Below are 27458 nucleotides of genomic sequence, written 5' to 3' on the forward strand. Positions count from 1 at the left end.
TTCTCTAAGAGGGGTTCTACAGAGGGAGATAACACCTGACAGCCAAGTTAATTTTTGCCTAGTTTGTTTTTGCTCCCCCTGGCCCCCCTCGTAGCATCCAGACTAAGGCCCAAGTCACTTACGGTTGGCTCCTTATGCACAGTACAGCCTGATTCCATCTCCCGTTCCTCCATCTGATTCTGCTGAACAAGCTCATTCGTGTTCTTGTTGTTCAGCTCCACTTCTCTGTCTGGCTGCCCGGCTTGAAGCAGCAACACTATCCTCACCGGGTGCGCCTTCACCATTCTTCTGCTGATCGCCCAATCCAGCTCGCGCTGATTCTGCCGATATTGCGGAAAAGGATTCCATCAGGGCAGGCTGCCGGAGGCTACTTTCCCAGGCGTTGCTGCTCCCTTCATGACCCACATTACCGGTCTTCTGACTCAAGCCGTTGCCGCTATTGCTGCCATTGTCAATATTGCCGCCGGTACCACCGCTCTCTCCCGTTTTCTTTGATAGCGCTCTTCGGGATTGCAGTGGGCCTCCCACAGTCGTAGCCACAGAAGCTCGGGCTGTTGGATCCATTTGTGCATCCTTCAGGTCCTTCTGTTGCTTGTTCGTTCTTGGCGTCATCCTCTTACCGTGATTCGCACACCAGAAAAGGAGATAGACTGCACGGCTGATTGCCAGTGCCGCTAACTTCACAGATGCTGTCAGTCCCAGGCTCCAGCACCGCCGTGATTTGTAATCAATCACACAGCCGATCAGCAGATCCAGGAGGTAAGGACGATCTAACATTTCATCTTTTCCAGCATTGGGGGGGGGGGGGGAGGATTTACTGCAACTTCTCACTACGGCCGGTCAGAAGCCATCTTGCCCCAGCTCCTTTCCACCACCTTGACAATTTACATACAATGAATTTCATTAGCAATTATTTAAATATTGTATTGTACTGTAATATTTATATCATGCTTACTAACTCTATGTGGGGTGCTTACATGCTTGCCTAGGTGGATAGCATGCTACACCGTGCAGGGTGTATGATGGATAATGTGTTGTCTTTGTTTTGATCTTGCTTGGGAAGTGTTTCTGTGTCATGGGTGAGGGCCACCAAGGTGCAGTTATTATGTAATGGGACACATTGCTTAGCTGTGTGATGGATTAAGAAGTGTGAGAGATACGGGCGCAGTTTATGGTTTTCAGTAAGGCGGCAACTTTGAGCAGCCCTACAGATCCCTTCATGATATTTCTTATGTTTATAGGCCACTTAGCTGGTTACTGCACTGGGTTGTCTGTTCTGAGATACTTTGTTTAAAGTTTATGGTTCTGACCAGGCATATATTAAAGAGAGAAATGGTGGAGAGATCTGCCTGGATGGACTTTGTTAATACCATCCCATATCTGATTGTCATTGTGAGATGTCAAAAAGGGGTCGTAGTATATGGTTAGTTGGGACCTGCAGTGGTGGTCTAAAGTAAAATCCTTCATTGGCCAGGTACATGGAAGTTCTCTTCAATTATTCAGAGCCTGTTTAGTTGGCGATGGGTGGTTTATTTGCTATGAACTGGTTAAGGACTGGGTAATGAACAGGTTTGTCTAATATCTGTCTGCCAATATAAAAATTCAATTAAATGTTGGTATTCTCTTGGACTATGGCATCAAAATTATTATATAGCTTCATATCATGACTTCCTTCGAGTTTATTTATGTCACAGCATACTAAAATATATTTATTTTCAGATCACGTATTCTAGATAATATTTCTAAACTGTACTAGTAATTGTGAATTGACAAAAAACATATCAAAGTTTAGTAATTCATTCAGGAATTGTAATATTGATTCTTACTTAGAATACCCACCCATTTTTGGATGATCACTAGGAACTTGGCTAAAGTACAAGGTCATCATGGCTGCTATTCTTTTGTATAGTTTGAGAGGAAAATTATAAGCACCCAATAATAAGAAGTCAAGCGGCAGGGGCAAAAGAAGCGGCAGGGGCAAAAGCTCATGCGTCAAGTGACCAGACTGCTTAATCTTTGCACCTCATGACCCCTTAAAGGTAACAGCAAATTCTTGCTTACTGCTGTTGACAACTAACTGATGATGGAACAGTTCCTCTCTTTCTCTTTGAGAATTGAGCCTTGCTTCCTTAACTTCAGACTGTGTAAATTTTTACTGACAACTCCTCTGTGCTTGTTAACATAATTTAAGAACGTTTTATATGTTTTATTTAAATGGTTTTAGAATATGAATTTAGCTGCTGCTGCTCTGTGAATTTTAATATAACGTTTGAGGCATGTGGGCTGCAGAATTCATATATTCTGCATAGATCGCCGCCTAGTGTTGGGTCCGGATGATTGCACCTTGTTGTCCTGGAAGAGTCTACGAAGTATCACAAGATAGTTGACTCCTCCACTGGACTACAGTTCGCATGGGCATCTTCTCCATCCTCAGATTGTTTTTTTCTGCCATTGGGTTTGGATGTTAATTCCTCTACTCCAACTTCGGAACTGAAACTAACTTCCTCAAAAGGCCTTCGACTTCGACGGTATTGTTCTCGCTTGGTACTTCTTGACTCAACCAAACTTTCCGTCTTGATCCGGTTGTCAACGCGGGCCTTTGGGCCTTTCGACGCCACGTGGGCCTGCTGTCGATGGAAAGGAGTCTGTTCAAAAGGTGCCCACAATGCCACTCCAAATTCCCGCATACTGACAAACATACAGTATGCAAGAAGTGCTTATCACCGGAGCACAACGAAGAAAATTGCCCAGCTTGTGCCCAATTCCGTTCGAAGAAGACCATCCGGATTCGATGGGCCTTTAGGCAAGAGCTGCAGCGACCGGCACCGGACGACATCTTCGATGACGACCATGACCTACCGGAAGCGGCGGACTCTGATCTAGAGATCGTCACCATTGAGGACCAGTCGGACTCCGACGACGAGATCCCACTGGGGCAAACCGTGAGTACAAAGCCCCCAACACCGCTTACCCCGAAACCAAAGGCTCCGGTCGAAGCATCGCCTAAAGGCCTTAGCCGAGATCGACAAGTCCCTTCAGAAGCCCCCTTCTGGCTCGACTCTGAAGCCAAAAACAAAGCCTTCCGATAGCCCAGGTCCAAGTAACGTTCTCCCCAAGAGGGTTGTCGAACCGAAGAAGGCCGTAGAGCCAAAGGTCGTCAAACCGAAGAAAGGCGTCGATCCAAAAGTCATCGAACCGAAGAAGTTGGTCGAACCAAAGAAGGTCACCCACCCAAAAAGTTTACTGAGTCTAAGGCCATCGAACTGCAGAAAAGCCTCGAACCAAAGCTGGTTGTCGATCCAAAAGGAACACACAACCCAAAGAAGGCCGTCGATCCTAAAAAGAGTGGAGATCACACCACAAAACCCGTTGAACCGAAAAAAGTCTTCGAGTCGACAAAAAACACTGAGCCAAAGAAAACGGTCGAGCACAAGAAGCGTATCGAACCAAAAGCTCAAGTCGATCCAAAACAGGGCGTCGAGCCAAAAAAGACGGCTAAACCAAAAGACGTCGAACCGAAAAAGGTTACCAGCCCCAAACCAACGGTCGAGCTGAAAAAGACTCCACAACCGAAGACCCTCGAGCCAAAAAGTCATAAGCCTAAAACATCTGCGCCAAAGATACGGACAGTGGAAGAAGAACTCTTCCATCCCGATCCGGAATCAGAGGAACAATCTAAACTGTATATAAACCCTGAGACTGGCAAAGTTACAATTTATTACCGGAAGAAGAGGCCATTGGACACATACACTCCTCCCCCTATTCCTCCAAAGAAAATGGACTTCGGAACTTCTCCCTCTAGGCCCTTTACTCCTCCTCCTTTCTATCCCAATATGCCTTTTTTGCCCTACTCCCCTACACATTCTGATTATAATGATGAGGATAACATGGGAAAAGATCCTCAAGATGACTTTAACGAACCAGTGGATCCACATCCACAAGACGCCACATGGGAGGATCACAATGATCCATACGACACACAACCCATCCCTGATACCTCCCCATACCGTACAAAGCCGTCGCCTACAGACGATACCATTGTGCTTAACCAACTGCTAGATAGAGCAGCAAAATACCACAATGTCGACATGCACACTGACCCAATAGAAGAAGATTTTCTATTCAACACTTTTCCTACCTCTGCGAAAAATGTCAGGACACTTCCAATGCTAAAAGGGGTACTAAAACACGCGCCAGACATATTCAAAGATCCAGCCAGAGCACGTGTACTCAATCCCAGGATTGAAAAGAAATATAAAGCGGCCCCTACAGACCCTGCTTATATTAAAGGCCAGTTGCCCCTAGACTCATTGGTAGTAGCACACGCTCGCAAAAGGGCAAACTCGCAAACTACAGGAGATGCTCCACCTCCTGATAAGGAGTCTAAGATATTAGAAGCCTCAGGCAAGAGTGTGGCCTCACAGGCTTCTAAATCATGTAGAATAGCAAACACACAGGCTCTACTAGCTCGCTACGATCGAGCACACTATGACCAGCTTGAGGGTTTAATGCTACACCTGCCAGAACCTTACAAAGCTCAGGCTAATGACCTCATTCAAGAAGGCAAATTTATTACCAATGTCTCCATTAAATGTGCGCTTAACGCAGCCGACACAGCAGCCAGGTCCATTAATACTAGCGTATTACTAGGCAGACACGCGTGGCTATGCATCTCTGGTTTTAAGAATGAGGTGCAATCCACTATCCTCAACCAACCAGTTAATCAGGTCTTCCTGTTTGGCTCTGCAGTAGACACCATTTTAGATAAAATGAAAAAAGATATCGAAACTGCTAAATCTATGGGCACACTGCAGTTTCAACAACACAGAGGTTCCTTTTGTCGCTCCTCCTACAGAGGCACCACACGAGGCAACACTTCACAGAATTCCTCTACATATAAAGGCAACACACAAGGTTCCTTTAACAAAAACTCTAACAGGGGAGGTTATAGGGGCAATAACAACAAGGGCAGAGGACGTGGGCGAAATAACACCAGAGCTTCCACTGCCACCGAACAGTGACTTCATCACACTCCCTCCAGACCATCTAACACCAGTCGGAGGCAGAGGCAAACAATTCCTACCAGTCTGGAACGCAATTACCACAGACAAGTGGGTGAGACAAATTATCCAGTATGGTTATTGCCTGGAACTCACTTCTACTCCACCCAACATAACACCCAAACACCGTCCTATGTCCAAAGAACACATCACCCTGTTACAACAAGAGGTAAAATCCATGCTAGAAAAGAGGGCCATAGAGCCAGTCCCTATTCAACACCAAGGGACAGGAGTATACTCGCTATACTTTCTTATTCCCAAAAAGGACGGGTCCCTCAGACCAATATTGGACCTCAGACAGCTGAACCAATACATACTCTCGGAGCACTTCCACATGATCACTCTACAACAAGTACTCCCTTTACTCCAGCAAGGCAACTACCTAGCTACATTAGACCTCAAGGACGCATATTTTCACATACCTATACATCCAGCTCACAGGAAATACCTCAGGTTCACAATAGAAGGTCAACATTTTCAGTTCAAGGTTCTCCCCTTCGGGGTAACCACAGCTCAAAGAGTATTCACAAAATGTCTAGCGGTAGTAGCTGCAATCCTCAGAAGGCAACACATCCACGTTTTTCCATACCTGGACGATTGGCTCATAAAAGCAAACTCGTACGCGCAGTGTGGAATCCATACATCTCAGACACTCCAGCTGCTACACAGCCTGGGTTTTTCCATAAACTACCCAAAATCGCATCTACAGCCCTCCCACATACAGCAATATCTGGGAGCTACAATAGACACCTCAGTAGCAAAGGCATACACAAATTCAGTCAAGATAGCCAACATGCAGACTCTCATTCAAAGGTTTCAGCCACAACACTCCTTGCCAGCTCGAGTGTTCATGCAGTTCATCGGCATGATGGCCTCCTTTATATTCATTGTCCCTCATGCCCGACTTCAAATGTGTCCACTGCAAGAATGCTTAGCACGGCAGTGGAACCAAGCTCAAGGACAACTGAAGGACCTAGTGTTGGTAGACAGTCACGCTTACAACTCTGCAGTGGTGGAACCCACAAAACCTTTCCAAGGGGCGACTGTTCCAAGAGCCGGTTCCACAACTAGTACTAACAGCGGACACATCACTGACAGGCTGGGGAGCCCACTTACTTCAATACACAGTCCAAGGTCTCTGGACAATCGAACAAAAGAAACTGCATATCAATCAAGTAGAGTTACTAGCAATATTTCTAGCACTGAAAGCATTCCAGAAATACCTGTACAACAAGGCCGTGTTGATCCGGACAGACAACATGACAGCCATGTTCTACACCCAGAAACAAGGAGGAACACACTCTCCACAGCTGTCCCACTTAGCACAGAGCATATGGAGGTGGACAATTCCAAGAAACATTTTTCTCCTAGCAGAACACCTGCCAGGGAAAGACAATCAAGTAGCAGATCTGCTAAGCAGACACAGCCAACAGCTACACGAATGGGAGATTCACCCCCGAGTTCTCCAACCATTCTTCCAGAAATTGGGGCAACCAGACATAGATCTGTTTGCAACAAACAAAAATTCAAAATGCCAGTACTTCGCCGCCAGGTTCCCACATCCGTTGTCACAGGGCAATGCGATATGGATGAACTGGTCAGGCAGATTTGCGTACGCTTTTCCACCAGCCCCACTGATTCCGCTAGTGGCACGCAAACTACGTCAGCAGTCACTCACAATGATCCTGGTTGCTCCCACATGGGCAAGACAGCCATGGTACACAATGTTCCTGGAACTATCAGTAGTTCCCCATCAAAAACTGCACCTCTCGCCACATTTTTTAACTCAGAACCATGGAGAAATAGAGCACCCAGATCCCAATCAGATGAACCTAGCGATCTGGCTCCTGAAGTCTTAGAGTTCGGATACCTTAACTTACCTCCTGATTGCATGAACATTATCAAGGAGGCAAGAAGGCCAACTACTAGAGCATGCTATGCAGCTCAATGGAAAAGATTTGTAATCTATTGCAACAATATCCAAATCAATCCATTAGATGCTTCCATCCAAAACATCTGTTACCTCTAGCATCTTCAAAGATGCAATCTAGCATACTCTTCTATAAGGCTACATCTTGCTGCTATAGCAGCAAATCTCCAAAACAGGCAGCACCTTTCCCTATTTAGGGTACCACCAATCAAGGCTTTTATGGAGGGTCTTAAAAGGATAATTCCTCCAAAGCATCCACCTTCACCAGTCTGGAACTTAAATTTGGTACTTACCAGACTTATGGGACCTCCTTTCAAACCACTCCACTCATGTGAATTGCAATTTCTAACATTGGCATTCTTGATTGCCATCACCTCCCTCAGGAGAGTAAGTGAGCTTCAGGCACTAACAATTCAAGAACCTTTCATGCAAGTACATGCAAATAGGGTATTACTTAGGACCAACCCTAAGTTTATGCCTAAAGTCATATCCACTTTCCATATCAATCAATCAATAGAACTGCCAGTTTTCTTCCAAAACCCACAGTCAGTAGCCGAAAGAGCCCTGCACACACTAGATGTAAAAAGAGCTCTGTTATATTATGTTGACAGGACTAAATCATTTCGAAAAACAAAGCAACTGTTTGTTGCCTTTTCACCGCAACATAAAGGTAACCCCATCTCAAAATCAGGAATAGCCAGATGGATAGTGAAATGCATTCAGATATGCTATCAAAAAGCTAAACTCACTCTAACAGTTCCCCCAAGAGCACACTCTACGCGTAAAATGGGGGCATCCATGGCTTTCTTAGGGAATATTCCCCTTGAAGACATATGTAGGGCAGCAACATGGTCTACCATACAGACTTTCACTAAACACTATTGTGTAGACAATAGCAAGCAGCAAGCTGCTGTAGGCCGAGCTGTCCTTAAAACTCTTTTTCATACTGCTGCAGCTGGTACAGGTGACCACCGCTAGAGGAGACACTGCTATACAGTCTATGCACAAGATATAAATTCAGCAGCCCACATGCCTCGAACGGAATATGCTACTTACCAGTATGCATCTGTTCTTGGCATGTAGGGCTGCTGACATTCATATCGCCCACCCTCCTTTTCGGTGCCTGCTGCAGCTGCAGTATTCTCTCTTGCAATATTCTCTTTTGCATGGCCATCTCTTACTTTGCTGTACTCCATCCCTGCCACAATGGCGAAAAACAATCAGAGGATGGAGAAGATGCCCATTCGCACTGTAGTCCAGGGGAGGAGTCACCTATCTCGTGATACTTCGAAGACTCTTCCAGGACAACAAGGTGCAATCATCCGGACCCAACACTAGGCGGCGATCTATGCACAAAATATGAATGTCAGCAGCCCTACATGCCAAGAAGAGATGCATACTGGTAAGTAGCATATTCCTTATGAAAGTCCTATATGTTTTATTTACTTGGTTCTAGAAACATGAATTTTGCTGCTATTACGTTTTTCCCATGGAAATTGTAAAGGTTTTAATTAGCCAAACAATACATTTTACCTTACCAATAATAAGAAGTCAATGTCTTACAAAAACGGGGACAAGTTCGCACCACTAACATACGCCTGAATTAAAAAAAGAATGTGTTTGCCCTTCTGAGCAGTTTGAGGGCTGCCATTGTAGCCAAGTTTTCACATGAACGCAATCTTACATGGATATGCGGGTAAGAGGGGGAACCATGATTTCTATTTTTTTCATACTAGATGGCGAATGATGAGACTGAATAACTTATGCAAGTCCATAAAGATAAAATGGATCGGGACTGTTCCTCTGATGCATTGCTACAGAGGAGGATGAGCGTCAGCACATTGTGCTTCATGGCCATCGCTTTTCGGAATGTCTTTTGAATCACAATTACTGTTTCATTAACACTGACCCAGTGAAAAAGATCTCCAAGAGTGTCTCAAAAACATTTTTGACGGGTGCAAATAATTGCTAGAAGGTGATAAACACTGGGTAGAGGTGAATCTCTTTATAAAAATGGGGACTAGTTGTGTATTGTATCACCTAATTTTTATAGTCCTTACTACCCCTATGTGGGTCAATAAAGCGTTTACCTACATGTGTACCAAGCTACGCCATGTAGGGTGTATGGTTGGAACGGTGATCTCTTTGTTTTGTGATCCTATATGGGAAGTTTTTCTGCGTTGTGAGTGGAGACCACTGAGGAGCAGTTATCGTGTTATAGGACACAGCATGTAGCAGTGTGGTGGATGATGAGGTGTGAAAGACAGATGTGCAGTTCTATGGTTTTCGTGTACTGGCTGCTATGAACATTTCTGGTGGTCCTTTTATTGAATTTCTTATGATTATAGTCCGCTTAGTGGGTTACTGCACCTAGTTGTCCAATCAGATTTTGTGTATTGTTGTCGTCCTGAGCTGGTTTGGTTGAAGGGAGAGATCTGCTGGGATGGGCATTTTTAATATCATCCCACCTATGTCTGAGTGTCACTGTAAGACGTAATGGAGTGGTGAAAGTGTATAGATATTTGGGATCTGCAGTGGTAGACTGGATCAAAGTTCTCTGAATTGTTGAGCAGTGTGTGACCGATCTGTTCATCTATTCCATGTCTGTTCATTTGGTAATGCCTGTTTATTTTGGCTGTACAATGCTGGTGATGACAAGGCTCTTAGCAGATATTGTTTATGTGAATGTGGGAGGTGTAAGTAACAATTCGCTAATGACCACTAGGTATTATGGTCTTAGTAATATGGGTCATCAGTGTTATAAATGAAATTACTCTACTATATAATGCCCCAGTGAACCATAGGTCAGCCTTTCTGAGCTTATCTGCATATCGAAAGCCGTTTGTTGTTTGGGTTGTTACCAATCTGTGGGTTGTAAACTGAAGATTAGGCTTGATGGTGCAACTGTGTTTCTAGGCCATATAGCCGGGATGTGGGGTGGTGTAGCTATCTTGGAAATAGCCAAGTGTTTTACTGTCATCTGAAATACATTTATTCCTGGATGCTTTTAATGCTGGCTGGTAGTGAGTTCAAGAGCTTGGCGGCTCGTATGAGAAAGCAGAGCCTATTATGAATTTCTTATGGTAAGATGGTATGATGGTAAGTGGTGCAAGCCTGGAGCACAGTGTTTTGTTTTGATTGAATGTATCCTTTCAATATAGCGATCCTTTTCCTTGGTAGTCTCCATGGACAATAAAGACTTAAACATTGCTTTAAACATTGCCCTTCTATCTATAGATAGCCAGTAGAACAATTACAGAACTGGAGTCATGCGTTCTCTTGGGTGAAGGTGGAAAAGAATCCTTCCCGACAGCATTTTGGATAAGTTGTATTTTGCGTATGATGAATTCAGGCGAGCCAAGTGAAAGTGATATCACTCAATATCATTAGAGAGGAGAATTCTAGCAGCAGTTGTATAGTTTGATAAACAAATAACAGCCCTCAGTGACTTTAAGGTAGAGCATTTAAAACAAATTGTTAAACCTTGATTAGGTCTACCACGAGAGCCTTTGGTAGCAGGAAATGAAAACACAAGTATGTTAGATAAATTAGGTGAGTCAATCCTCCAGGTCCCTTGAAACAGAATAACAACATAGCTGCTTGTAAAATCGATAAACCTATTACATTTTAGGTGCTTACTTAATCCTGCAATGTTCCAGGAAGGTATTGTGCATGCTCCTGCAGTCTTGGCTTAAGAAATTATTTATAGCTGTAGTGCGCAAATACTTTACCACTTTGGCCCAATTAGGGAAGCCAATGGTGTCTGTTTGAGGGAAATCATCATTTTAATTGGGAATATAATGTTCTAGTGCAGATGTAGATATTATGGGAGATGACAGAGGGACAAACCACAAAAAAGGTGTTATGTTATGTTATGTTTTGTTATGTTATCTGGGGTTTTATAAAGTGCACAGATTCTCTACTGAGTGTCCCGGCGCTGTGTGAGTATGACTGAACTAGACAGGAAGAAAACCAAGTGTACCGTGGGCAAAGTATTACGGTATTGCTGAAACAGCCATGTTTTCAGGGCTTTTCAGGGCTTTTCTGAAAGGAAGCAGATCGTGGAGGAGTCTCACAGCAAGTGGAAGATCATTCCATAGCTTAGCCGCTTTCAGCCGAAAAGAGTGGCCTCCGATACGATAGTATTTCATCACCGGAGTGCATGCTAAAGCCAATGCAACAGAGCGAAGAGAGCACTGAGGATGATAAAATTGCACTCTCTTCCTCAGGTAAAGGGCACCGTACCCATGTAAAGCCTTAAAAGCCAGCACCAGGGCCTTGAACTGTATCTTCTTCCGAACCGTTCATTCAACTGGAGCCAGGAGAACACCGCCGACAGGTAGGCCATAATAGCTTCCCCCTTAAACTCCGAAACTTTGTCGCATGTAAAAAGGAGTTGGGTGTCATCAGCATACAACACTATTTTCGCTCCATGCAACTCAACAAGACTGGCCAATGGGGACATGTACAAATTGAATAGAGTTGGGCTAAGCACCGAGCCCTGGGGTACGCCAACCTCCAAAGGAGGAATTAGGGCGGAAAAAGGAGGAGCCCACACAGTTTGTTGGCGCCCAGACAAAAAAGAAGCAAACCATTTAAGAACCATCCCTCTAAAGCCGGCCTCCTAGAGTGTCTTCAGGAGTCGACTTTGAGGGACGGTGTCAAAGGCTGATGAGAGATCTAAAAATATCAGCATAGCCTTGCCACCTTTTTCCAAGACGTCCTTGATGCATTCTGAAATTTCCAGAGGCGCTGTTTCGGTGCTTAAATTAGGGCGGTAACCAGATTGGCTCTGATGCAGGATGTTATTCATCTCCAAAAAGGCAGAAGCCACTGAGTGAACATATTTTTCCAGTACTTTGGAAAAAAAAAAGGCAGAAGGGAAATTGTCTTATAATTAGCGGGAAGCTCTGGATCCAAATTAGATTTTTTGAGAAGGGGAAGGATAAGAGCTTCTTTCCACTTGTCAGGAACCAGCCCCTGCTGCAGGGATGTATTCAAAATAGAGTTCACATAAGAATTAATGGAGGGAGCTATTAATGCCAAAGTAGACGCAGGGCAAGGGTCAGAAGGGGCCCCTGATTTTAGGCTCTTCAATGAAGTTTCCAATGTCAAATGAGGAAGCTCAAAGGTACAAGGACCGCTCTCTGGAGGGTCAGGGTGCGAGGGCACGTTATCCTGGATATTAGCCTCAAGGGAGCTAGGAAAAGTGTCCTGGATCTTTCTAATTTTATCAGCAAAAAATAGAGCAATCTGATCCACCCATATAGATGAAGGGGAGAAAGACCTAGTTACGGCATTCGGGAATGCAAATTCCTTTACTATTTTAAAAATCTCTTCTTCCCAGCAGCTTCTATTCTAGATGAAAAAAAAAAATTCTCTTTGAGGATAAGTTTGTGGTGCATTTTAAGTGCTTGTTTATAAGCAGTCTTCTCAAGACTCTCAAAATCTCCCTGCCACACTCTCTCGAGTCTTTTGCAGGTGAACCAGGTAGCCGAGCCTCGAGAGGTCAAGGCAGAAGCAGCATCCAATTGTCCAGGACTGTAACATCGTCTTCCACATTACCACTCAAAATGAGTGGATGGGAGCTGAGGGCCACCATTACTGCTTCGGGTGTAATGCGACGGTAAGGTCTAAAACTGCCCATACAAGGCTCACTCTGAGTATTAAAGGGTGCGGTCTCACGATGCACTCTAAACTCTAAAAGAAAGTGGGAAGACCACACCAGAGGCTGGGGAGGAGACATCTAAGTCCCATGTGGAAAAGACCTGGTCAACAGTATGGCCCTTTTTGTGAGTTGGAGTCAGGAACGAAGGATTCAAGTTAATGATATTCAGTGCCTATGTTAAACTAGTAGCCTCAGGGTCGTTGATAGTATCCGTATGGACATTAAAGTCCAGAGACCTTATTCAGAAAGTTACATCACACTTATAGGTCAAAAGACATAATCCAATTCCAGTCATTCTGGTTACAGAGGTGTGCAGATCAGGTAAGTGCTTCGCAGGTCAGACTTCGCATTCATTCTTCATTCATAGGTCTCCATTGCTCCTTGTAGAAGGCTGAAGAAAAATCAAACAACATAGAAAATGTGATTAGTTAATGTACTTCTTTTATATGCCTGCCTCCCTCTTAATTGGTAGGTTCCCCTCACAGCCTACACCCCGCCTTGGGCACTAGGGCTTTCAAATGTGCTAGTCTTGCTGGAGAACATCAAAAGTCTTGCTACCTTTCCCTCCCAAAGTGGATGCTGGGGCTCTTTCTTCTAATGAGCTTAACTCCATCATGGCTGTTTTTCTCTAGGTCTCTGCTGGTACCTTCTTTTTTCTCCTGACTATTTTTTAGGCCAGTTGTGGCAAGCAGAGAAGAGAGGCCAAGATTAGGAGCAATGTTGGGAGGATGGTTCTCCCGGGGGTAGAAGGTTTGATACTTGTGGGCCTTGTGCTTAAGAGAATGTCTTTAAGTCCAGAGATGGATGGAGGAGCAGATGTGGGGGGGGGGGGGCTATTGTGTTTGGGTTCCAGGTGCTGGCCAACATGTGTACATCACATGGGTGTAGGACTCCTAAGCAGAAGGCTGAGCATTGAATGCAGTCTGGTGGGCTGTTTCTGTGAGAAGTGGACAGGGAATGCAGTAGGATGGGCAGATGGGTTGCATGCTACTCTACAGTGGGTGTCACCTGTTAGCTTAATAAACACTAGGAAGCAAGAGAATGCAATATTTTTGGGAAAGCATCTTCCTATTGCAGGACCATTTGCCTTGCTATATTTAGCACAGTTAAATGTTATTATATTGAGAGTCTTCGCTTTGCTTTTCTTAGGGAATTTGCTGCTCAGCACTGGGCTTTTCTTTGACAGACATTGTTTACCAATGTTAAAGTCCTGTCCCAGAACTCCAATCTTCTCCCTATATTGCCATGTGAGTACTTAACTGGTGAAACCAAAACCAAATCTTTGTTTTCTTTTTTCTTAGTTGTATAACTGAAAGCATATTTTTAGATTCTGGTTACAAATATTAAACTGGTCTCATTCCAGGGTAACAAGGGAGTGAAAACAGTATAAACATATTCAGTGACGACATCTCTTGATTTAGGCAACTTGATGATGAGTGAACTTACTATGTTCAAGGTGATGAGTACTTGTAGTTACAGTACAGATAATTGCCAGCATTAGCAACAGACATGCAGGCCTTAGCAGATAAATCAGCAGTTTTGGATACTTAATGTCAGATGCCAGGAGGTTCAACAATTGGTTTCTTGAAATATTCATTTATTGCATTACTTTGCAAGCATGCGTTCTTTATTTTTTATTTCAGGTAAAGAATCTCTTTATCTGTTAGCCCAGTAGCACTTGCTAGTCTTTTAAGGTTTCATCAGCTCTCAGTAAAAGGCAAAGCAAGCTGGCCAAGAGTGAACCTTAGATCTTTTGTGGTGTTTCATCTAAATTTCCTTTTCTCCCAAATCGTGCTCATCCTCATTTTTTACAGTAAGTTGATGGCTTAATTCTAACTTGGTGTCAACAGTGGGATCAACTGCAGCAGTAAACACAGTTGTGGGGTTCTTAGTGGCATTTAAATTTGAAAAAGTAGATTACTCTTACTGGTGTGTGAAGTGGAATATTTCCATTATTCAAAAGAACTTTAGAGTCCTAATGCATATGTATATTTAGAGGCTTATTTTGTGTTTGGCAGATGTGTACTATGTCACAAATGAGAGGAATATTGCACCACCTTACTGCAAATGCAAATGCATTAGGATATAATGCACTTCCAATAAACTGTATGGCATATCTTTCACGTCGTGAGTACCCGTCCCTGCAACTCTATATCAGACCTTTATTCTCTTCCTGATCTTTTGTAAATGTTTTCTTTCCAGAGAGGATGGCTTACCTGTCCACACAGCTCTAAATGCCTTTAGTTTCCTCCTTATCATTAAAAAAGTTTGCCTCCTAGAGAGGACTTAGGAGTACTATTGATCAGCACGTGATGTTCCAGTTTATTGGCGAAATTGATGTCACTTTTTTGATTGCCACAAGACTGTTTTGTTCCTTTTATAGCTGTGGTCTTTGGCTTTAATAAACTTCTATTAATAAAGATAGAAAAAAATGTAAAACATCCAGTGGGAATAGTGTAAAACATTTCCAGGTGGCCTTGTAAGGGATTGTCATTATTATAGCACAATAAACCTGGTCATCCTTTCTTTTAAGGTGAATTTCAGGTGGTACAGCAGAATCGGACAAGTTAGCAACTATTTCTTCATTGAAAGTTAGCAACATCTTGGGCTCCACAGTTCAGGCAGGATTAACCAGTAAGTGCTTTGAGGCATCTCGCTTCATTGCAGAATATTACATGTGCATTTACAGTACACTTGATTGCGTCATCTAGTTTTAACTGGGGGATTATATTAATGTCTCCCCCTTCAGCTGGTGGAGTTATTAAGGATCATTCTAAGAGTATTTGCTGTTGAATCACAAATGTATCTGGAGAATTGAGTGCATTGTTTACAAACTCAAAGTTAAAAGACAAAGGGATTGAAATTGGCAGATTGATAGTTTCTATTTTTATTGAATCATAAAATATAAATAGACAATCAATTTAATCAGCTCTACGGTGAGCGAATTAGGATATCTCTAGAGCTCATGGGATGTTATTATTATTGTTTAATGCAAAGCTCCATTCATCCAAATCTTTTTGTAGTTTTCAGCCAATAATTTGTATAGTCTTTTTACAGCATGATTTGGATTTCGGGAAGGTAGGAATCAAGTCTGTAAGTATTACTTCTTTTCAGATGATGTGCAAACCGTAGTAGTAGCCCTGGATTGGTTTGTCCAAGATACTTGAGATATCGGGCAGCACAAAGAAGTAGACACTCTTCTATCCCAGCAGATATGTAGCGATCATCCAACAGATGTTGTTGTCCTATCTACCTGTCTCAATATGAAGGTGGAATGTTCAAAACAAGAGGCTACTGTATGGACTACGGACATGGATGACAGAAGTTTATGCTTATGTTTGCATATAATTTTGAGTCTGGACTTTGTTGGGAAAAGGCAGTTTTAATCATTTGTTTCATTGATGTTGGTTATTGTTCTTGTATTTTTCTTTATGCGTCTTCATATACAAATTAGCAGAGCTTTAGTAAATGGGTCTATGTGAGGTGGCATGGGCATGTGGGCTTAATTGACTGTATTATATCCATGTCAAATTGAACATATTTTTACTTACCTGAGCCACAGTGCCATTACATAGCAGTAATATTTGGATTTTATCTGAACAGTGCTGGTTTTATAAATGTTTTTGAGGTAATGCTTATCTTAACTAAAGTGTGCAGCATTCAAGTAGTAGTTTTATGTATTCATAATTGTTTTTCTTGTTTTAGCATCTTTCAACAGAAATATCCTACAAGGCTCAGGTATCCTGCTTAAACAAGTCAACTGCAAAGGTTGAAGAAGAACTGCAAAAGTTAAAGTCTGAGAAAGCCTCTCTCCTCAATGAACTTAATTCAACGCGGGAGCTCTGCATAAAACTGGACTCCAGCAAAGAAGTGGTAAATCGTCAACTAACCTCAAAAGCACAGGATAAGGAAAGGGTATGTCAAAGGGTAGCAGTTAACATGAGAAGTAAATTTAAGAGGGCCGTCTTCATCTTTCTATCTGAGGAATTAAGCCCATGCAGGCGGATGCAATTTTAATAATGATCTTATGCTATTCTACAACTGAAGCCAACTGTAGTTAAACACCATGGGCCACATGCATCAATCTATGATTTTGCATTTCCTAAATAGCGAAAATTAAGGAATCGCTATTTAGGAATTGCAAAATCCTATGATTCAAGAAATCCTAAATTTTTTTAGTATTTCTTAAATTTCGGAATTTGCAATTCCTTAATTGCGAATCGCAATTAAGGAATGGCATTACATTGATTCCTATGGGCCTAGAGGCCCATAGGAATCAATGCCGTTTTGCATTTCTTTTTTTAGGAAATCGCAATTTGTTGATGCATTGCAAGGGTGCAGAGTGGGGTCCAAAGGACCCCCCCCTGCACCCCTGAAATGTATTTTAAAGTGCATGTTTCACACACACATGTCCTAAGGACATGTGTGTCTGTAACATGACACTTTTCAAAATGCATTTTTGTGCTTTTTGAAACAATTTCGCAAATTAACACGAGGGTCAACCTTGTGTTAATTTGCACTTCCTATTTCAAAATTCGCATTTTTTAAAAAAAAATGATGCATTGCATTTAAGGAATCGCACAAATGCGATTCCTTAAATGCATTCGCATTTTTAGGAAATGCAAAAAAAACTAATTTTGAAATAATGTTTCATGCATCCCAAAAACGTATTTAGGAAGCGCAAACGGACAAATTTACCGATTCGCACCGTTTGCACTTCCTAAATAGGTTGATGCATGTGCCCCCAAATGTTTTGACTTGTAATACTGGATTGTAGCTATAAAAGAACGAACTGATGGACAAAAACCCATAGTTAGGTGTTTTTGTTAATAAATGTTTAGAGGTCATCCAGGCACACAGTCTGCTGTAAGGAAGTCTCACAGCTGCTAGTAACACAACTCTTAGTCAAACACAAGTCTCTCAGTTTCATTCTCCTTGAGCTGAATGGTACTGACATTGACCCATTCTTAAATAGAGGCAAAACAGTTTTGGAGTTAAGAAAAGAATCACTGTCCTTTGTGATCTTACCATATATCTAGATATTGTCATCATAAAAACATATGCCAAAGTCAAACAGTTTTAGAAGTGAGAAAAACGGAGACACCACAAGCATGCTAGCTAGCCCAGAAGGCAAAGATGGAGTTTAACTCTGAAATGTAATGGAAAGAAAGGCTTGGAACCAAGCATTTGGATGAAAAGAGGCACTGGTTATTGAAGGACTGTCCGGGTAAAAGAATGTGAACAATCTTGAAATAATCTCTAAGGTCAAGGAGTTCTAACTGTTCTTATTGGCCAGATTTAATAATACCAGTAGCACAATCTCACAATCCCAGTATAACAGTCCCTGTTCCTTGGTGAGGTCTGAAACCAGACCTCTATGTGGATTGCCTGAGATCTTCCAACACGTTCCACCACAACATATGGATGAGTGGCTACCCATCAACCAGTCTTTGCAATATAAGTAGTTCTAAACCACCTCTCTCTTTTGCATTCACGCTATCTAAAAACAAGCATCGAGTGATTACAAACACATTACCAAAAAAAAACAAGTAAAGCCATTCAAATCAAAATAGGTGTTTATGTAAAACTGTTGCCATTATTGAAGTAATTTAGTGTACTCCATTCTTTGTCTGGCAAGAGATACACACAACATGTTATACAGTCGAAAAGATGCCAATGCAGCCTTCCTACCCACTACTTTGCCTCCAAGGCACCTGTAGTGTATTAGCATACCTCATGTATCTTCATGACTTACTCGCACCAAAGCATTACTTCCATTTTGGGCCGTGTGCTCCTCTGTTAGGTTAGGGATAAGGCTGTTTTGGGGCTTTCCAGACCTGAGTCTCTCCCTACATTTTCTGCCCCATATTTTCTGTAAATAGTATATATCGAATTGGGGTCTCCAGTTGTCCTTCACCCCATAGGATTTATAAAAGTAGGAATCTCATGCATTTCAACTGAAGGGGACTGAGACATAAGCGTGCATGCAGGTTATGGTTTGTCCTCTTCAGTCATAAGGCCCTTTGCTTTCCACTGTACTCCAAATCATCCATCTTGTATCTCATGTACGACCATAGAAGGGGAATTAATAGGCAGCCACAGGAATATATGCTTGACTGAACCTGAGCTCAGGTTGGGCCACACATGTGCTCTGTCATCTTTTCAAATGTAATACCTCTCCCACCGATCCATTGTGACTAAATAGGGATTAATGACTTAGACCACAGAATGTACTATGATGAACAGATAAACTTTCAATAAAAGCCATAATGTGCTTTTGTTACTTGCATGACATTTGCTTAGTTCTGGTAGATGTGTTGGTGAAGTAAATAGAGTTTCTACCTTTATGTCATGCAGTTGCAGAAAGAACTGGTTTCTGCACATTCTGAAATAGAGCTCATGAGGAAACAGCTGGGAAGTGAACGAATCTCCTTGAAAAACCTGGAGTCCTTACTAGTTTCGAACCAGGAGAAGGAATTCCAGGCACAGGTGATTACCCAGGAACTGGATTCTGAAATTGAGCACCTTAAAGGAAAACTGGCCCAATCGGAAAACAAATTGTGAGTAATGCAAAAGCCAAAACTGAACTTTGTTAACACACTCTGCATAAATTGAATGTCTTTAAGTAAATGTTCATGTTAAGATCAGCAATTGCAAATGTAAATTTGATTGAAGTGCGCTGTGGAAACAGCATGGAAATTGCTAGTTTCAGTGGCTACAGAAACAATCTAGTACACCAGAGTATTTAGTTGCTGTTGTATTAGGTACCTTTGTAATACATTCTAAAACTGAACATATCATTTGCACTAACTGCTGCATTTTATTAGTGTGTAGCTTTATTTTTATCTTTGTGATTTGCATAATATTTAAGACTGAAGCACATTGTGCTTAATATTTAAAGAACATTTTGCATCTCTACTTCAAAAAAGAATTTGTGAAACGCCAATTGTGCTCTCAGATTTACATTTCTGACAGGAATAATTAGTGGGCATTTTTATTGCCACCTTGCTCTAAAACAAAAAATCTCAATGCACAATAAATGCGTTTTCATGCTTCTCAACAAAAGATTTCAAAGTAAATTTCCCTGTACTATTTATATGTGCATTTCATTTTCACAGACACTGGTGTATAAAAAATGCAAATTCACTTCAGTTTTCAGTAGCTACTCTAGTATTTCTTTTAAATCTTTCTAGTAGCCATGTGGAAAATGCTGCAGTATAATTTTGGGCATAATTAAACTCATTTCTTTGAAAGAAATAGTTTATAGATTCAACAGTATATTGATCATTGGGATTAATAAACACATTTGTCAAAGATATTCTAATCTCAGATTTGATCGTACAGGAAAAATTAAAATATACAATTACTTTCACTTATTGGCAGCTGCAATTACAACCTTATTGGTCCCTCTGTGTCTTTCCTTGTATACCTATAATCTTTTCCACTTGCTTTGATCAGCACCTAAGTTGATATACCACTTTCTACACTTAAATGGGTAATTTGTGTCCTCGTATAGCTTCTTCTAAGGCACATTTGTTGTATGTGATGCCAAGGCATTGATCCTTAGAAGGTACAAACCAACAAAGGCCCTGGCTCAAATATACAGGTAAATCCTTAAATCACCTAAGGCAAATTTTGCAAAGATGAATTTCACAACTATCATCCTACAATGATCTTTAGCAAAAGTCATTATATCCTTTCATGAGCAAATAGCTAAATCATGTTCTGGCTTAAACTTCAACATCAAACAGCAAAGTTGCTTTCTAACACTTTCACTATATGTGTTGGAAATATATCTATTTATATATTGGACCGATTGAAAAGAATGAGAAAAAAAGGGAGAGGAGAGAGCATAAAGCAGAGAGGAAAATGAGAGTGGACAGATGAGAAGTGTTTAGTAATGTTGGAAATGGCTATTTTTCAAACTTACAGTGTAAACATCTGAGGATCAGATTATGTGCATTACTATTTCATTTCTTTTATCTTAGCAGCAAAACGGAATATAAATGGCAAGAGTATTTGAATAACAATTTCTCTAGAATCCACTATATAAACAAATGTTCCAACAGTTGAAAAAGTAGCCCTTGTCATCCTGCTGCAAGAATAATCTTCTGTGGATCCTTAGTAATTGAATATTGAATCTTAATTCTATCACAGTCTCCACAAACGTGCTCACAAATCAACAAGAATATGTATTTAATAACATTAGAAAATACTTGCAACTAGAAGCAAAACAAGACTATATCCTATTCATATGGCAGCATTCAAAGGGATAATTTGAAACTCCATTTATTCAAACAAATCCCAGTCTTAATTCTATAAGCTTGGAAATTCATCACATGTATGTCCGTGGCAGAGGTTCACTTTACTTGCACGTTTGAAGCCTCAGAATTGTTTTCTGAGACATGTACAATAGGTTTAAATCGAAAGTTGAAACGTGGAAGACAAATCAGCTGACCTGAGAATGTCTTCCAACCTTCCTCCCATCACAAAAGCTTTAGACTGAATAGTCCCAGTAAAAGAATGTGCTCTAAAAGCACCCACATTCATACCCTCATCACTTGACCCAGCAACCCCATGCATAAATAGTTGGTGTTCACACTGTCATAAATGGCTTCGCATATAATAGCAACAATTGATCCATCCATGAGTTCTCACTGTTCTTACCTTGATCCGAAATCCATTCACACAATGTGTCCTGCTCCAATCATACAATTTGTGCACCAGTCTAGACAACAGGGATGCCAACAGATTCAGTGTTAAAGGATCCAACTATAATTCAATTTCAAAAACAAATTTTTTTCTAACTTCTATTTACTGACATCCCTCAAATGACTCTAATTCCAATTTGCCTCCACAGTCATTAAACAACATTTTTTGTACAAAGAAATCATTAAACCTAGTAGGACGTTTACTTCACAGTCTATGATTCTCATTATTAGAATTTTCATGCATGTCATTCTATTGTGGCTTTTATTTACTTCTTGTAAATAGCTTACCTGTAATTATGTACTCCGATATCATTCCTAGAAGTGTGAGCTTCTTTTTTGACTTTGGAACTTCTGTGATTCTACTACATTAGTCAATATCATCTATGTATATTGTTTTAATTACACTACGGTTAACTATATGGTGAAATAGACATATCTTTTCAAACATTGTGTGAACAACATTTATTGTGTTCTGAGTTTCCCCTACCTACATTATTCTAACATTATAGGACAAGCATTTACACGGTGGTTTCTGGGTGTGTGACTCCAGTATGTCCTTCCTGTGTTCTGCTCTGTGTGTGCAGATATGTTATTTTTTTCTCTGTATGTACAGTTGTCTTATTGCTTTAAGTTGTGTCATAAAGTGTTTCCTATGCTGTGCTCTAGGTTAAAATATATCTTAACTCCTTTCTGTGTGTAAAGGCATCTTGTCGTTTGAACTGGCACCATTTCATCATTTAGACCTATGGTCAAGGTGGTCAACCTAAAGACCCAATGTTGTTTGTTTTGGAAAAAGTTGAGTTTAGCATTCTAGCTACAAGATATAATCTCTAGCACTGTCCAGATCTTGTTGATGGGTGTGTGCTGAGTCTCTAGAAAATAAGTAGTCAGTTTGATGGTAGTGCATTTGTATTGGAGGATCGTTCTGTGTTCATTTATGTGCAATTTTACTAGTCACTGGGTCATTCCTACATAACTGAGCTCACACAGGCATGCAATTAGATATATGCAGTTTGGTGTAATACATTTGTGCGTCCATGCAGCTCCCGTGGTTTTGTAAGACCCAAATCCAATTCCTTTGTATATGTAGTGAGATGACATTTATTGCAATTTCTGCATGGATAATGACCATTAATCTGTGGTAATCCCCAGTACTTAGTCAGAATGGTTTCTAAGTCTTTGTCTGATGTGAGCAAGCCAGTATTTTAGGTTCTGTGATCTTTAAAGGCAAACAGTGGTTTTGGTAAATAAAATGTTCCTGTGTTCAATATATTACATTTTTTATTGATGATCTTCATATAATTCGATATTGACGTTTACTATGTAACACAGGTTATTTTGTCCTGTATTGGTTGTGTCATAGTTTCCAACAGGGCCTCACGGTTATTGTTTTCTGCTTTCTTCTTGGCCCTGTGTATGCAGTACTGTTAAAATGCATAGGATGGAAAAAGGCTCCTAAACATCTTGCTTAATTATCAACATCGATAAGTTAATATAAACCCTATTTTTTGGCTACTGTTTTATCTTAAGAAGAGGACACTTCATTTTTCTAAGAAAAGGAACTACCCCAAATCCTACAAAATCTTAAGAAAAAAACCTCCACACAATTAACACCAGTCTAATCCAAATGAAAGAGTAACTTCCTAAATCCATTGAATAATACTTTTAATCAAGCACATTAGTATTAGAGAGCAGTAAGGAAAGAGGCAGCATTGCATTAGCACGAAGATGGTCTTCATAGAAAATGAGCCAGCCTGTAAGGTGGAAGCTAACAAATTTGTTTTTGCATATACCAGAAGGAACAACAATTAGGTATAAGATGACTGTCATGAAGGGAGGCTTATAGATCCTGGGTTAATGGATGCAGATTGTGGAGACTTTGTTTTTTTTAAAATAAAAAATATATTCAGAAGTAGAATATCTGTGTTGTATTTAGTAGTAGATCCATCTGAGATGCATTTTTTGAGGGATTGTGTACAAGTTAGGGGAGGTTGATTCTCTTCAAGAAATTTGAGTTTTTGCAGATGGTGCAATAATTAACAGGGGGCCAATGGAGAGCAATAAAAAGTTATCAATTTTCCTCTGCCATGCAATCATTTTGAACTTTTTAATGATGATATATTTTGCCTAAGGAACCCAGCAAAAATCTTGTTCCCTTTTCTTACTAGGTGTCTGCTTCTTAGCAGTCAACCAGCATTTGAGTAATTGTGTCATAATGTTAGACTTCTACCTGGTGGACCGAGGTAGGAGTGTGGCCGAGACGCTTTATGGCACCATTAACATCTATGTAAGGGGCTATTCTATAACTGTGAATCAAAAACGTTACCTTTTGATAAAATGGTGTATGGTCTATGACTTGCTCTTAGAAAGTGATTGGGGTTTGCTGGAGGTTAAAGAGATAGGATGAACACAAATGTGAGTCTATAGCAAAGAATGAATACATTACTTGCTGGTAATTTTCATTATCCCGACTCGATTTGATTCGAAAGCTGAATCCTAGTCCTCCTCAGTGCAGTCATTATGCATTGCGGCATCACCTCATCCTCACTGAACTAATAATATGTACAATTGGATAAAGAATCTACTTTTCCTTAGTCCTGTTTTTATTTCTATTAATATACTACAAGAACCTCCCTCTACCCTCCAATTATTCTGTTACTACCAACATATATATATATATATTCACTGAAAAAACCATAGGTTTCACACCAGTTATAGTTAGGAATTAGCATTTAAAAAACCTATTAAATTCACTGACAAAACCAGTTATAGTTAGCTGGAAATTTTACTGATATAAAACCAATGAAATTCCACGTTATAGTTAGTTGGACTCACTATAACTTGCGCGTGCAATGCACTGCTGATGACGTCACATATTACATCACTCATGACATGGTCAGTGACATCACTCATGACATCACTGATGACACCATCCAGTGAATATGTGTCTTTCTGAAAAATAAATATTAGTGAGTAATGTTTAAATATTTAAATATATATATTATTGTTTCACTTTGTTTATAAGTGGCTACATGTGTTGGTAAGTAGCTACATGCGTATGTATATGGGTTATTAGATGTTTCTCTTAGTATCAGTATGAGTGTCTATATGGTTTGGTGGGGGTATTACTTAGCACATAGATGCATGAGTGACTGACTCGCTGTTTGTATGTGTTTTGAAGACAGCATATGTGCAGGACTGTATAGATGGATGAGTGTGTATATGTGTATGTTAGTGAGTGAATGACTGTCTCACTAGTGTCTTTATCAGTAACTACATATGTTTTAATCTAGTATATGTGAATATTGATGTATATAAGTGAGTATATGTGAGAGTAAGAGATTGTAAGAGTTCCTGTTTAAATAAGTATGTGTTTCTATAAGTGATTGTTTAAGAGAATAAATATGTGTATTTTTCAATACAAGTAAGGTGGAAGTGTGTGTATAACTCTATATTCAAATAAATGGATGTTCAATAGTTTATTTGCACGTGTGAGTATGTGTGTGAGTAACTTTTGGATGACTGTCGGTGTGTAACAGGATGTATAGGTGTATCACTTCATATGATAAGTGAGTATATGTATGAGTGACTATATAGAACTGTTGGTGAATGACTGGATGTGCATATAGATGGTGGAATTACTGAATTGCTTGTTGTAACTGATATGGGTATCTCCATTTTTTTTTAAATTTCAGTTTCTATTTTTGAATATGTGTTTCAAGGGTTACATTACAGTGAAAGGAGGTCTGTCACTATGTCACAAGGATGGTGTCATCAGTGATGTCATGAGTGATGTCACTGACCATGTCATGAGTGATGTAATATGTGACGTCATCAGCAGTGCATTGCACGCGCAAGTTATAGTGAGTCCAACTAACTATAACGTGGAATTTCATTGGTTTTATATCAGTAAAATTTCCAGCTAACTATAACTGGTTTTGTCAGTGAATTTAATAGGTTTTTTAAATGCTAATTCCTAACTATAACTGGTGTGAAACCTATGGTTTTTTCAGTGAATTTCAAAGGTTTTTTAAATGCTAATTCCTAACTATAACTGGTGTGAAACCTGTGGTTTTTTCAGTGAATTTCAAAGGTTTTTTTAATGCTAACTCCTAACTATATAAGACCTGAAAGCCCACCAGGAATCTCCAGTATGCGCCAGGGGACTGCATTGCAGAGAGGTGTAATGAAGCCACAACCCTTTTTACACCTCTCTGCAACGCAGCCCCCGTGCATGTTTGAAGAGGGGAAACTAATTCCCCTTGCATACTGGGGGCCCCTGGGGGCCTATTAGCCCACCTGGAACCTCCAGTATGCGCCTGGGGCTGCATTGCAGAGGTGTAATGAGACTATGCCCCTTGTTACACCTCTCTGCAACGCAGCCCACTGCCGCGTTTGCAGAGGGGGAACTAATTCCCCTTGCATTCTGGGGGTCCCTGGGGTCAACTAGTCCACCAGGAGCCTCCAGTATGCACGAGGGAGCTGCATTGCAGAGAAGTGTAATGAGGCCACACCCTTGTTACACCTCTCTGCAATGCAGGCCACTGGCGCCTTTGCAGAGGGGGGACTAATTCCCCTTGCATACTGGGGGTCCCTGGATCATATCTGCCCAAACACCGATATTCCGAACGATTGTAAATGACTTTTCTTGAGAAACATTTGGATTTGGATTATCATGTCCTATACTTTGGAATTTTTGAAAGACTGACTTTGAGGATGCTATAAATTACTCAAGTCTGCCCGAATTGTGTGGGTAAAATTGATACCTAGTCACTTTTAATAAGAATATACTTATGTCTCGTCTAACATTTGGAAGAAATATCTAGTTATATGACAACGGGATACCGACATAACTTGAAGGAAATAAGAACGCCCTGAAGAAGTTCTGTTGTACAGAACGAAACGTTTCGGCTGGCTGTGGTACATAAACTTAAGGAAAATAAAAGCATTTGAATATACACCAAGATTCAGCGCTTCAATAAGTACTCTAAGTGATATGATTTGATTGGACTCATTGTGAAAGTGGTGCTGTGCCAAACTTTGGAATATTCTCCACTACTCTCTACTACTTACTCTCTCCCACTCTCTACTACTCACTCTCTACTGCTCTCTACTACTCACTCTACTACTTACTCTCTACTACTCTCTACTACTCAGTCTCTACTACTCACTCTCTACTACTCTCTACTACTCACTCTACTATTCACTCTACTACTCTCTACTACTCACTCTGCTACTCTCTCTACTGCTCTCTACTACTCTCTACTACTCACTCTCTACTCTCTATTACTCACTCTCTACTCTCTACCTCTCTACCTCTCTACCTCTACACCTCTACCTCTCTACCTCTCTCTACACGCACACATATAGACATATATGCATATATATATGTGCATATGCATTTATATATATGTATGTGTATATATAAAAAAAACAACTAAACATTTTTTTTTCTAATCAGCTACTTTTAAAACTGTCATTCTTTTTCCCCATGGTACACTCCCCGGTACGCTTACCGGTGCGCGTACCGGGCGCTCACCCCGCGAAAATCAAAAAAAATTTTTATTTTTTTTTTGCCCCGTGGGGCCCTTTTATGGCCCCCACATCAAACCTAGGGGGTCAAGGGGGGTCTACTCTGCCCCCTTATGGTCATTTCCCCCTTTGTTTTGGCCACCTCTTGTGTCTCGATCCTACCGAGACACAAGATGGCGGCCGCTCCGGACTGTTTAGAATGTTTACAGACCCCCCAGAGCCATTCAGCTTTCTCCGCGCAAGTCGCGTGACGCGCCCGGTGCGCGTACCGGGCGCTCACCCCGCGAAAATCAAAATTTTTTTTTATTTTTTTTTTGCCCCGTGGGGCCCTTTTATGGCCCCCACATCAAACCTAGGGGGTCAAGGGGGGTCTACTCTGCCCCCTTATGGTCATTTCCCCCTTTGTTTTGGCCACCTCTTGTGTCTCGATCCTACCGAGACACAAGATGGCGGCCGCTCCGGACTGTTTAGAATGTTTACAGACACCCCAGAGCCAATCAGCTTTCTCCGCGCAAGTCGCGTGACGCGCCCGGTGCGCGTACCGGTGCGCTTACCGG

At 41.1% G+C, this 27458-nt stretch overlaps 1 protein-coding gene across 3 annotated transcripts in view; it reads left to right on the top strand.

The window, feature by feature from the left end:
- Nucleotides 1-27458, top strand: part of TSGA10 (testis specific 10) — a 454368-nt gene that overhangs the window by 357355 nt on the left and 69555 nt on the right. For 2 of the 3 annotated variants that reach the window (XM_086933298.1, XM_086933297.1), the window contains exons 16-17: nt 16364-16573; nt 19016-19218. In XM_086933298.1, the coding sequence (XP_086789424.1) occupies nt 16364-16573; nt 19016-19218 (413 nt within the window). The remainder of the gene's footprint in view (nt 1-16363; nt 16574-19015; nt 19219-27458) is intronic. The other variant, XM_086933299.1, reaches the window with a different exon arrangement.

This window comes from Lissotriton vulgaris, chromosome 8 (genome assembly GCF_964263255.1).
Source record: "Lissotriton vulgaris chromosome 8, aLisVul1.2, whole genome shotgun sequence".
Lineage (NCBI taxonomy): Eukaryota > Metazoa > Chordata > Amphibia > Caudata > Salamandridae > Lissotriton > Lissotriton vulgaris.